The following is a 12,994-nucleotide window of genomic DNA, read 5'->3' on the forward strand; positions in this document are numbered from 1 at the left end:
GATTCTATATTTAATACTTAAGGACATAGTGGAGACATCAAACGTTAAATGGGCAAATACAAAAGCTAAGTTTGTCTAAGGGTAAGGAAGGAGACAAAACCTTAATGAAATATTCACCAGGATGCCAAAAGTTTTCATTCTAGTCTTTGCTTTGAGCAATTGAATGACCGCTCATCACGCAACACCTCATACAATACGTATATTGACACTTAAAAGTTAAGTTGCAAATATGTTCACCTCAACAACAACTATATCAACATTCTCTTGAGCAAATAGAGTAAATGCCATGGCAGTGCGAACCTTAAGCTAAATTTGTCAATGTTTTTATTTATTGCCATAACCTAGTTGTAAGCAAAATGAGGAAGATTATATAGAAGAGAGTGATAGTGAGTCCAGAAGTAACTAAATTTGTCACGACATATCTCACCCTTCAAAGCATGCAAGCAAAAAGATACCTTAAGGAGCATGTTTACTTCAGAAAAGTGGAATAAAAGTAAGTTCTCAGGGCATCAAGATGGGGGAAAACCATAGTGCCTAATATATCTTTTTGGGCCCAAGTTACTATTCTTTGGTTGTTTCTCACGCTTTGGTGAAAGTGCTTCTATTATATGATTGTGACGCAAAGCCCACTATAGGCTACATACATGAGGCAATTAGGGTGAATGAAGGGATCAAAATGGTTTTAAAGGATGTTGAAACCAAATACAAGCCTATACTTGAAATTGCAGATAAGAGATGAGATGCCCAGCGTCATCGGCCCCTCTACGCAGCTGGTTACTTTTTGAATCTATCTCTTCACTCTAAGCGCCCTTCCATTAAATCAGATTGTACAATAAATGACGGTTCTTAGATGTACTTGAGATGTAAATCCTTGATCTGACTATACAAGATGCGATCCAAAGTACTACGTAATCAAGTTCAAGTGTATGTTTAGAGAATTTTGGATGAGATTTCGCAATTCAGAGTCGGGATACTACACAACTAAGTAAACCAAAAGATTTAAATTTTAAACTTTGAAGTTTGAATTTCAATATAAAGTTAACTATACTGTTTCTTCTTTGCTTTGTGTTACTTATGCAGTTATATGACATATCCAAAATAATATGCAACTGAGTGGTGGGCATCATATGGGGTGCGATACTAAATCTTCAATATCTTGCTATTTCGGTATTGAGCCTCACATGCAGTTCCTCCAGTTGTGAGTGCAAATGGAGAGCATTTTGAGCATGTAAGTCTTATTATATAAAAATAGCTCATGTTCTTGTTTCCTTTCTTTCTATCACATCTCCATAGAGACAGGCAAGAGCAAAAAAAGTTGAATGATCTTGTCTATGTCCAATATAATGAGCGTCATAGGGGAGTATTTGAAGCACATGGATGTTGACCCAATTGTATTGGATGAACCTAAGGGCACAACCGAGTGGATAATAGATCCACAATCAGCGAGGGTGTTGGAGGAGAAGGGCCATCACTATATCGCAAAAAAAGAGTGGGGCTAGCAAGGGACTGTAGGGCCCAACCCTGAAATTCTAGGGCCTGGGCCACAAAATGTGGCCAAAGGGGCTATAGCCAGGGCGGGCCACTACTGCCTGAGGGCAGACCCGTCCGGCCCATGTTTCCCTTATTTTTTCCTTTTTGTTTTTAGCTCTATCTGGCCTGGCCTTACTGGATGGGGCCAGGACTGAGCTTGGGTCAGAGCCTCTTTGGCTTGTCTGGCTTTGGCCGGCCCACTAGGAGCCATCACCAGTCTAAGGCTAGGGCTGGCCTGGACCAAACATGGTCGATTGCCATCCCTAAGGAAAAGAATCGGGTCCACGCAAGTTCCAAAGAATGAGGAGTAGGAGGTTGACTCATAGGCGACTGAGGAGGAAGATGTGTGGATAGGGGGATCAAACTAATGATGATGGCTCTACAGCCTAGGCTTCCAATGTGGGAGATGCACGTGGTGGATCATCATATCATTTATTGGATTGAGACCGAAGGAGACATCAAGTGTATTATTAGCGTTTTTATTTTATGTCATGAACATTTGTCTTTGGAGTCTGAACTTTGAAGTTTGGATGTTATATGTACATGTGATTGTGAAGGACCATTGGATGTCATGTCATGGCTAGTTGGCATCTTGAGTTCTATTCAATTTAATATTATGAATCATGGGGGCGAGATTCCTATTTTTAGGATTCAAGATTCGACCAAAATAGAATCAAGATTCGTACCTAGATGGAATCGAGTTTCTAACCTAGTTGGAATCGACCGATATGGAATCGAGATTCAGACTTGTTTGGAATCAAGATGGAACTAAGAGGGAAACAATATATGTCTCAATGTCATTCACTGACGAGCGTGCCATATATGCATGTTTACATTATTTGTATTACATTATTTCCAAAATTTGGAGTTGCAATCTCTCTATTGGATCGATACGATGTATACTTAAAGCAAGAAGTAGAGAACATGGACCACCACTTTGGTTTCCTTTGGCTATTTCATGCCAAAAAAGATGATTACACCTTGTAGCTTGAGATTCTAGCTCGAGTAGTTTGTGCCAGAATTGCGTAACTGCCCACCACTCATGGTGGCAGTTATGCCCACCTTCCCCACTTCCTCAATCCATGCCCTCTGGCTCCTCAATTGTGCACCAGGCTGTATGTACCACATGGGGCTTAGGGAAAAGGGGCTTGACACCTAGCTTGTGGGCTCTCTTTAATTTTTCAATCAATAGACTATTTAATCTTCTTCCGTATGAAATTCAACCTACATCAAATACTCTGGTCCAGTTAGTGTTCTGGACTATAATATGGCAGAATCGTTGGCTCTTCTTACAGGACTGAGGAAGTTTAACCATCAATGGGGCATAAGTTTGTTAATCGAACGTGGTTCCAGCAGGGTCATAGCTTGGATTTTAAAACCAGTCCTGGCCCTTGGATGTTCTTTCAAATATTTGATAAATTTCCCTCATTTCCCTCCCCTGCCAACATCTACAAGTGTGTCCTTGACTCACACATGGAGAGCATCAAATTCCCTTGCAGACACTTTGGCTGAGGATGGTGTGCAAAGACCTAGTCTTTCTTTGCTGTGCCCATCTTATTTCTCCTAACCGTACCCTATAACCTATATCGGTTCAATTTCTGCAAATCCCCATCCCCTATCCTGTACAGGACCATGAGTTTCTTGACATAGGAATATTGTACCTCCTGTCTTCTTCACCAGATTTTTGTAGTATACATTTTTAATACAAATTAACATCCTCAGGAGAACAGCTGAGGAATACATCATGAGCTCATTTTTAATTCTCTGAGAAATGGTTTCCCCTAAATATGAAAATGATGTTTCCCGACGAACGCATGTTTACATTCCTAATGTGTATTATAGCGTAACTTCTATTTGCTCTTTTCGTGTTTCTGGCTTTAAGTGGTTTCTATATGTATCAAGTTTCCTACCTTTGATGTGTTTTGTAACTAGATCTTACTGTGCCCTTAAGTTTATTGCCATGGAAATCATCATTACAGCTAAAAGGTTTGTTGCTTAACTAATACTAGCATTGTAACCATACCACAAAGGGTTAGGTAAGAAAAATAAAAATATAAGAAATAATAATAATAATAATAATAATAATAATAATAATATTATGATTATTATTATTATTATTGTTATTATTGTTATTATTGTTATTATTGTTATTATTGTTATTATTGTTATTATTGTTATTATTGTTATTGTTATTATTATTATTATTGTTATTATTATTATTATTGTTAATATTGTTAATATTGTTAATATTGTTAATATTATTATTATTATTATTATTGTTAATAGAGTATTAAAAGTTTTAAATTTGACAAAAGGTATAAATGCATCTTTTATGAGAAAATAGTAAAGAATTTTATCTCTAAACTTCTATTGAATTTTGTATGAATATGGATTCTGTTGTAGCTCAAGTGGAGAATGGGATTAAAAATTAGCTAAAGTGGATACCTAATTTTTAAGGAAACCTACTAAATGGAAATTGAAAGAGAACATGAAGTGTAAATATAAAACCCAAAAAAATACACATGGTGTAAATAAAATAAGAGCAGAAAAGCAAAGAATGAGAAAAGAGGTACAAAAACATATAATATGAAATTTCATGCCATAAAGTGTAATGCATGCCTAGGTTTCATATGTGTTAAGGGGAGATCTTTAAATGGCTTAATGAACGAAAAGCTAAATTGACCATCATGGCGTCATTGTTCTGATGTGACTTTTGTTTTTATTTTTTATTTTGTTTTTTTTTTATTTTTCAACTTGTGAGATTATGGAGAAATTTTTAAATATTGAAAACCAAAAAAATATGAAAGTTTCATCAAATGACTGATGCCCCACCCTTATGTGGCATGTCATATAGCAATAAGTCAACAAATTGCTCAGACGTATGAAAACAATGATTATTTACATTGGGTAGAACTTGCAAAAGAATTTGTAATCCCAAAGTCTTGAAGAGAAGAGCTTAAATGTCCCAATAGTAACAATCTAAAGTTTAAAGTCACAGAACAGCAAAAGTTTTTTTTTTTTTTTTTAATATGTACAAAACAGAAAAAGTTCCGATTTTCGCTTATCCTGATCTGATTTTAGTGATGAATTATTTCCATTTACATTTTGGACATGTAACTTTGAAATTCATCCCAAAAATATATCTCATCATTCATCATCAATTTCAATGAATTTACCATGTATTAGTCACTGCTTTATGTCACCACGATAAATTCTTATGACATCCCCTTTTTTTATTGCCAGAATGGAGAATATCTGATGAATCCATACGTGCTGGATTAGAGCATACGTACTTGGTTGGAAGATGCCAATTTCTGACATGCACGGAAGTTGAGTTACTTGGACTCTCTGGAGTATCTGTATTGATTGATGGAGGTGGTTTCATAATGATCCCCTCTCTATTTTTTATTTTCATGTCATATCTGCATGCTTGACAACCTTGAGTGGAATTCCAGCCCATACTGAAGCATCTGCTGAATGTTTAACCAAGACGATTAGAATGGTGTATGCCAAGGCTTCAGTGGCTCTTGTAGTGGCCATGGCAAGTGACAAAGACCATGTATCATTTGCAATGAAAATGCTGTCAGGTTAGTTTGCCTATGTATTTCAAAAGCTAGACTCTGTTTCTCGTGTTACAAATCTTTTGATTCAACATGGACTACTGCTTTATGCTTGACTAGTTCCTGTTCCATGCAGTAAGTAATTGATACTGGGAATCATGTGAATTGTGATTTGCCATATTGAAAAACTGTGTTAACTGAATAGTTTGCAGATTGTGTGCCAATAAGCAGAATTTGTGTGGGTGGAAAAGGAATGAAAATAGAGGGAGAGTTGTTGTAGCAAATGTTCAAGAATTGGACCAATTGATAGGTGGTGATGATAACAGTAGCATTGTTGGAAGTGATATAAAGATTTTCTTTTGGGTAATTTATCAAAATACACATAAGAGTTCAACTATTTAACATTTTACTCGTATCTTTTGATTTAATTTCAAAATATCCATCAAAATAGACATCACCATAAGTTGGAATAGTTGAAAGAGGGTAAATTATTAGGTAGATTTTGATAAATCTCCCTTTTCTTTTAATTGATAACAGCTTGCGCTTATCCTGAGAGTAAATATTGTCTTATGTGTTATGTACATAGAGGGGTACAGGATACTTCGTACTTCTTAACCTATTGGTGTAGGGCTCCTCATCTCCAACCTCTGGGTTGGACGTTCAAGATCTATGCACCTAGGGTAAAACAAAAAATATTTTCTGGTACGTTATGTATTATATTGTTCCTAAAGCTTTATATATATTTCAATGTGCTATTTCAAAGCAAGTTTGATATCCCGTAGTATTTTTCTGACTTCTTTATGTTCAACAAATCTTTACTGTTACTTCAGCAGATAATTTAAAATGATAAAATTATTTTCGCACTTGTCAAAAAGAAGAGGATTTGGGTTTGCATCCTATCTGTACTTTTTTCTAGAACTATTTGATTCGTAAACTTTATTATCAATCCTATCTTTTCTTTTGATCTAGATTGTCATCTAAAACTTTTAGTCTTTTATTACCTCTTAAACTGTTTTGCCCCCTTTCTTATCAATCCTTTACTATGGCTCGAAGTTTAAATGCATTTAATATAAGGGCGCCAAGTATGGATTTGGCAGGCATGCAACCCGTGGTTGTGATCCTGACTGAGGCAAGCATTGCTGGAGGTAATACCCGTGTAACGCCATCATCCTTGTTAAAAGAAGCTTGGGTATCTGCTGCCCAAAAACTAGCAATCAACTACTATGATGTGGACATGGGAAACCATAATGATGTTCATTATCTTCATAGGAATTTAAGGGAAATTAATGAGCCAAATTTACTCATTGGATGTGGAGTGGGGTCTGTCAAGGCTTCACTAAAGATGACTTGCAGCATTGTCAAAGAAAGGGGAAAAGAGGAACCCTTCCTCATTGCTGTTACTGGTTCCCTCCATATTGTTTCTGTGGTATTATCCTCACTGACCTAGTGACTTATTATTAATGGATTATTTTTCCTTTTGGATTGTTAATTATTAATGTAAACTTATGTATCAACAAAATCAATGACATTCATTTAGTGCCATTGATCAATTGCAATGCTATGTCTAAACATTGTTTTATTTTTAAGTATCGATTAACTCAATGACATTCATTCAGTGCCATTGATCAATTGCAATGCTATGCCTAAACATTGTTTTATTTTTAACTGTTTTATAAATGCTATTGACACCAAATTTGGGGTGGCCAATCATCTCTTAAGCTCACACCAACAAAACTATAATATATAGGGCATTGATTTCATGCAACCGTTGTATAGTAATATGATACAACAACTTTAAAAAAAATCTTATGTCCATTTTTTTAATCCAAAATTTGAAATATACACTCTTTTCATTTTAATGAACGATTACAAAAAAAAAATTGAAAATACTACTTAGAAAGTATTTTTTTAACCCAATTAACATAGGTTGTTCATTTTGGTGAGATGCTTAGATCTAGGTCTTAGAAGAATTTTTTCATTTCCAATTTTTTTGGATGGTTTTATTATCATTAGATGAACAATGTTAAAAAAGGAAAAAAAATGTTTATGAAGGCTAAGATCATGAAACTCACAAAATGAATGGTCTAGATTCATTTTTGAAGAGGATTCATTTTGATCATATCTAATATTCAAATTGAACTTTTTTTTGGGGGGGATTGATTATTGAGATGAAGAGAGTGCTTGTGCAAAATTTTAGATCATACAAATACCACAAACATAGTTTTCTAGAAGTGTCGTTGCATTATACTATGATACAACTGTTGCATTGGATCATTGCTCTAATATATATGGGCAGTGATTTCATGCAACAGTTGTATAGTAATATGATGCAACAACTTTCAAAAATCATGTTAGTGCAATTTGTTTGATCCAAATTTTGAAATGTACAGTATTTTCATTCTAATGAACAATCACAAAAAAGAAAAAATTGAATACACGACTTAGAAAGTACTTTTTTAGCGCAATGAACATAGGCTGCCCATTTTGGTGAGATGCTTATAGCTTGGCCTTAGAAGGATTTTTTCTTTAGCAAGTTTTTTAGATAGCTTTGTTATAATTATATGAACAATGTTAAAAAAGATAAAAATGATTTTGAGTTTGTAAAGGCTAAGATCTTGAAATTCACCAAATGAATAGTCTAGATTCGTGTTGAAGGGGATTCATTTGAACATATCTAGAATTTAAATTGAAATTTGTTATTTTTGGGATTGATTATTGACATAAAGAGAGTGTACGTAAAATTTTGGGTCACCACAAACATGGTTTTCTAAAAGTGTCATTCTATATATATATATATATATATATATATATATATATATATATATATATATATATATATATATATATATATATATGGACTCGGTTTCTATGCGGTTAAGCCTACATATATAGAAATGCGGCCTCTTAATAAATCTATTTTTTGGATGGATTTTAGGACTTAATTTTTAAGGATATGTAATCTCTAACATGGAGATCATGAATATGAAAAAATAAATAAATTTTAAAAATTAGAAATAATATTTCTCGTAAGAAAACGTTTGGACCGTTAATTTTCTTTAAGATGTTTTACACTTTTTGGGCCGCATATGTAGAAATGCGGTCTAGCCCGCATGATATATATATATATATATATATGGAAAAAGCTGGGATAAGCTACTAGCTTAAATAAACATATGAGCCAAACGGCTTAGTTAGGATTAGCCCACTAGCTTAAATGAACATATGAGCCAAACGGTTTAGATTGAATCTAGACCGATCTGGCAATCACGGATGTTCAGTAGTGTTTGAATTTTAATTGTTTTTCAACAAATCTAAATCACTTGAAATTTTAGGAGTGTGTTCATTAAAAATAGTTGAATCTTCGAAACGTATAAAAAAATTATTTTACATGAAATAAATTAACCAAAATACCCCTAAAGATTTTCGGGGTATTTTGGTTTTCTTTTTGTTCCCGAATAATTTTTTTATATTTTTATTAGGTGTGCTTTGATGAAAAGAACACACGCCTAAAATTTCAAGTGACTTGGATTTGTAGAAAAAACATTAAAGTTCAAATACGAAATAAGGTCGTGACCGTCAGATCGGCCCATTTTTAATCTGGGTCATTGGGCTCATATGTTCATATGAGCTAATAGGCTAATCCCAGTTTTTTCTTATATATATATATATACCCCTGAAAATATTTTTTAAATATATTTTTTTAGGTGAACCCCATTGAGATGAAGACGCTCACCAAATTTCATGTTCATAAGATTTATAAAGAAAATATTAAAATTAAATTAATTGAAGACATCAAATTTAGATCACACAATTAGTGGCGTACCCATGGCACTATGGTTGAAGCTATCTTGGCCATCCATTCAGATCAAATGGCTAGGAGATCCAGGATATAGGTAAACTATTATGGGTAGGGATATATAGGAAGCATTCATACATGCAAAAAAAATTATTGTCTTTTAGCAATAGGTCTTATTGGGGGATCAATATATTTAAATTTCCCTTTAACTTGATGAAGGACTAACAATATCTTGTGGAGTGATGTAAGGTAGCGAGGCTACGGAGGCAGGGCATTAGAATGGATCAGTTGTGCATTGGGGACAGTTAGTGTGTACTCAGCTTTGAGGATTATGTAGGACTTGGCATGCTGGTGTCATTATTTGGGCAAGGTCCATTTCTGATGGCTTTTTACCAATTTTTTAACGGTTAAAAAGTATTTCCACTGTGGTGTTGTGCTTTTACTTGGCAGCATAAGATTATAATAATGCACATTAGCATTTTATGTTCTCAAACTCAAAAAGGATAGGACAATCTGATGTCTTCCCATTGTAAGGTGCACAATGGCATTGCTTGTTGCCTAGCCCCACATCTAGTTATTCTTATACAAAGAATACAATATATATGAGCACTTCCCATGCCTCTTTCAAGTAGGGTATGAGTGGGGTTTGCAGTTCATCTGCATGCGATTAGAGCAGTTGCCCACTTCATAATCCATCTTACATGCATTGGCAACCCCAAACCAATCAAACTACCTGCAAATCCATTCCCATCACCCAATATGGGTTTTGGAGCTTCTAAAACACTCTGAATGTGTTCAATGTGGCATTTCATTCAAATAGAAGTTTTAGAATAGATGTTGACGTGACAGTCAAGAAAAGATATTTCTAGAGCTCAAACTCCAAATCCTCCATCAAAACATTATATAAGATAATGGATTTACGGAGTTTTGGGGGTCCTCGATCGCGTGGTTGTAATGGTTAAAGCACCAATTCACGGAACTTTTTATATTTATATATAAACTGGTGCCACTAAACCAAATTGTGCATCTGGCAGAATTTGTTATGATATTTCTGAAAGGTAAAAGTTTATATAGAGCTTAGGCTCTAAACAATCAAATTAGATCCTACCTTAGAAATTTCACTAGAAGAGGTTGTTTTGATGCCCAAATATCCTCAAATTGATCATCTCGACATCAAGATGCATGGACATGAGAAAAAAATGGATTTCAAGTTTTAGAAATAAGGCATCTTCTAATGTATTTTTAGACCGACAATTTTCAAAATTTTCAATTTTTCATAGATCTACTCGATCTACACTATTTTATAAGCTTTAAATTTTATAATTAAATATAAAAAAATATTTTGAGGCTATCACAAAGATTTTCAGTATTGAAACCACATTTCTCGACACTATTTGAATGTATGTTGTACTTTGATTGTTAGAGCCTCGGCTCTATACAAACCACACCCTTTCTGAAAACATCTTTGATTACCCTTGTGGTTAATTAAAGAAGAGTCAAATTGATTTTGAGGTTTAAATGAAAAAATTTTGAGTTGTTTAAGCCTTATATTTGTTCATCAACAAATGGGCGGTCCAGTTCAAACTTGGTAGGATTAATTTTATTATTCATCTTTTGAGTTCAAATTAACATTTCTGAAAATATAACTCAGATATGAGACTAGATTTCTTCGAGCAATCGATGGCCCCTAACCAAAAAGAAGCAGCTCCCGTTCGGCAACCATTTTATTATATTTTTAATGTATGGATGATGCACTATGCCTCCAAATTGTCTCAAATCCCAAAAAAGGAAGCAAATCAGCAATCAACTAGCAAACTGAAAAACTAGAAAGTAAGAACACTTGCCACAAAAACAAACAGAAATCTAGCTCGAGTATGATTCTGACATTGGGAGAAGTTTTGGGAATAGAAGCGCACCGATTCATCAACATCATTTTTTACCTCCTCCTCCCTTTCTCTTGGAAGGCATTGATCCACATACAACACCTCCAATGTCATCAGGAAGAAATCTGCAACTTCTATAGCATTATCATACCCTGTAAATGAAGATCTCATCTCCATTGCTTAAGGCAATGTAAGCAGGTCTTCAAGTGCTGACACTTCAACCTCCTCAACAGACATCTCTGCTTTGGACTTTCATCCATCACAACCTCCAAGTTGCAGCAAGTGAATTCTTCAGCTTCTATTCGGACGACAAACTCAAAAAGAGAACAAGAACAAAACAATTTAGTAATAAACACAATTTAAAAATGAATTTTACAGGTTGCAAACTAAAGAAACTCCTAATCGGGAGTTAAGTTGTATTAACTAAAGAATGCTTCAATGCATACTTTGTCGCATTATTTTATAAAGGAAAAAGTTTATATAAGGATGCAACCTTACTTTTGTTGGTGGTATAAGACCAATGGGCTGCAATCTTTTAAACAATTTCCATTGTATAAAATCTCAAGGGTTTAAATGCATGAGCATCTCAATACAAAACCATAATACATATATTCCAGCCTACACACATGGTTTATACACATTTGAATAATAAAATTCAACCTTAATAGGTCCCTTACAAATCTCTTACTAAAAAATACAATTAGCTCAATACAATATTCAAATATTCACCATGTACATTTCTACAACATATTGCATGACTTGCACTCGCAATTCCTCATTCAATCAAAATTATATGATAATTTCATTTTCATTCTTCATCCTCATCATATATCATAATGTCACATATATATCATACACCAGAGCATGATAATTCGGTAAGATTTCAATTTGCATAAACAATAATGCATAGCATTAAACTTCACACCACCAGATTAAATAACAATCTCAATATACACACAACATACTCAATTTAACCGATCATGAATCCATTTATAACTGTAAATACATCAAATTAACATGCAAACATACATAGGGAAACCATAGCTCAAACCCCTTGTGTCCGGGCCACGAAAGGGCCTTTTGAAGATTTAATTTTGTCATATTGTCTAAGGCACAGATAATAATAATAAATCAAGGAGATTAATCTAATAGGAAGCAAATGATCACTTTTATTTCACTTAATGTGGATCAAATCATAAGAGAGACATGTATCAAAATAACCCTTCAAAGTTTGAAAAAGATACTACACAAAATAAGGAAGTTATGGTGAAACTACATCATGTGGTTCATAAGGGACCACACGAATCTTTTAACATTCAAAAAGGAACTCAATGGACTATTTCATATAATCAAATATGATGAAATAAATATTTCATCAGTTGTATATTCTCAAAAAAAAGTTCAGAAAAATAAGATCAAAAAAATCAAGTTGAAACTACTCAAGATCATGGAGTCAGCAAGCTAGTCTACATATACCATATGTATGGACTACACTATTGCTTTGGGACTTTTCAAATATCAAGTTTTCATGAAAAAAAATTAAGTTACTGTGAGATAAAAATTATAGCAAACTTTGATAATGGAAATGAGGTAGGAATCAAAAATATACGAAAAAAAACCAATACTTTAATGAAGCAATATTATAGCTTGATCACATAAATGAGTGACTACTCCATGGAAAGGTTTCAAATGAAAGCTCAAGGAAGAAGATAGTCTCATGGGTTGCCACATTTTTTTCAAGGGCTCTCTCTCTCTTGTTGAAGTGAATACTCAAGTTAGGGTTATAATTGATTTTATAAGTTACTTTTATACTTAGATCATAAAGATTGATTTGATATTGATCCTTGATGATTTAGGTCAATGGCACATGAGAGGCTTTTATCCAAGCCACTCATCCATATCTTATCACTAAGATCAATTGATGAACTTTCTTTAAAACCTAGGTTTATAGTCATTTTACCTTGAAGTCCTTAGCTCCATGTTTTATTTCCCATTAAGTTCAAATTCATGTTTACACTTATGCCTATGGTTTTTTAATAATTTGTGAGAGTCAATAAAATACAAGGACATGGACATAAAAGTAATATGGGATATCCACACAAGTGAATAAAATATCTTATGATACCACCAATAGGATTTTAATAACACTAAAGTTTCACATGGGTCAAGCTCATAAGGTAGTACCACATAAGATATACCCACATGCTACAAAATCATATATGGAT

General features: G+C 33.9%; 1 protein-coding gene across 17 annotated transcripts in view; it reads left to right on the forward strand.

The window, feature by feature from the left end:
- GLA1 (Folylpolyglutamate synthetase family protein) overlaps positions 1-6,669 on the forward strand; it is a 63,969-nt gene extending 57,300 nt beyond the window's left edge. For 6 of the 17 annotated variants that reach the window (XR_016040134.1, XM_088845949.1, XM_088845947.1 and 3 more), the window contains 3 exons: positions 4,774-4,905; positions 4,986-5,117; positions 6,188-6,669. Coding sequence is in view for 9 of the 17 variants with exons in the window: in XM_088845949.1 (XP_088702075.1) it covers positions 4,774-4,905; positions 4,986-5,117; positions 6,188-6,537 (614 nt within the window). In the remaining 8 variants the exon portion in view is untranslated. Of the gene's footprint in view, positions 1-4,773; positions 5,293-5,676; positions 5,848-6,143 lie in introns of those variants that run through there. The other 11 variants (XR_016040130.1, XR_016040133.1, XR_016040136.1 and 8 more) reach the window with 8 other exon arrangements.
- The last annotated feature ends 6,325 nt before the right edge of the window (positions 6,670-12,994 follow it).

The sequence above is a fragment of the Amborella trichopoda genome, chromosome 9, assembly GCF_054954075.1.
Source record: "Amborella trichopoda isolate Santa Cruz 75 chromosome 9, AtrichopodaSantaCruz75HAP2 v2.0, whole genome shotgun sequence".
NCBI lineage: Eukaryota > Viridiplantae > Streptophyta > Magnoliopsida > Amborellales > Amborellaceae > Amborella > Amborella trichopoda.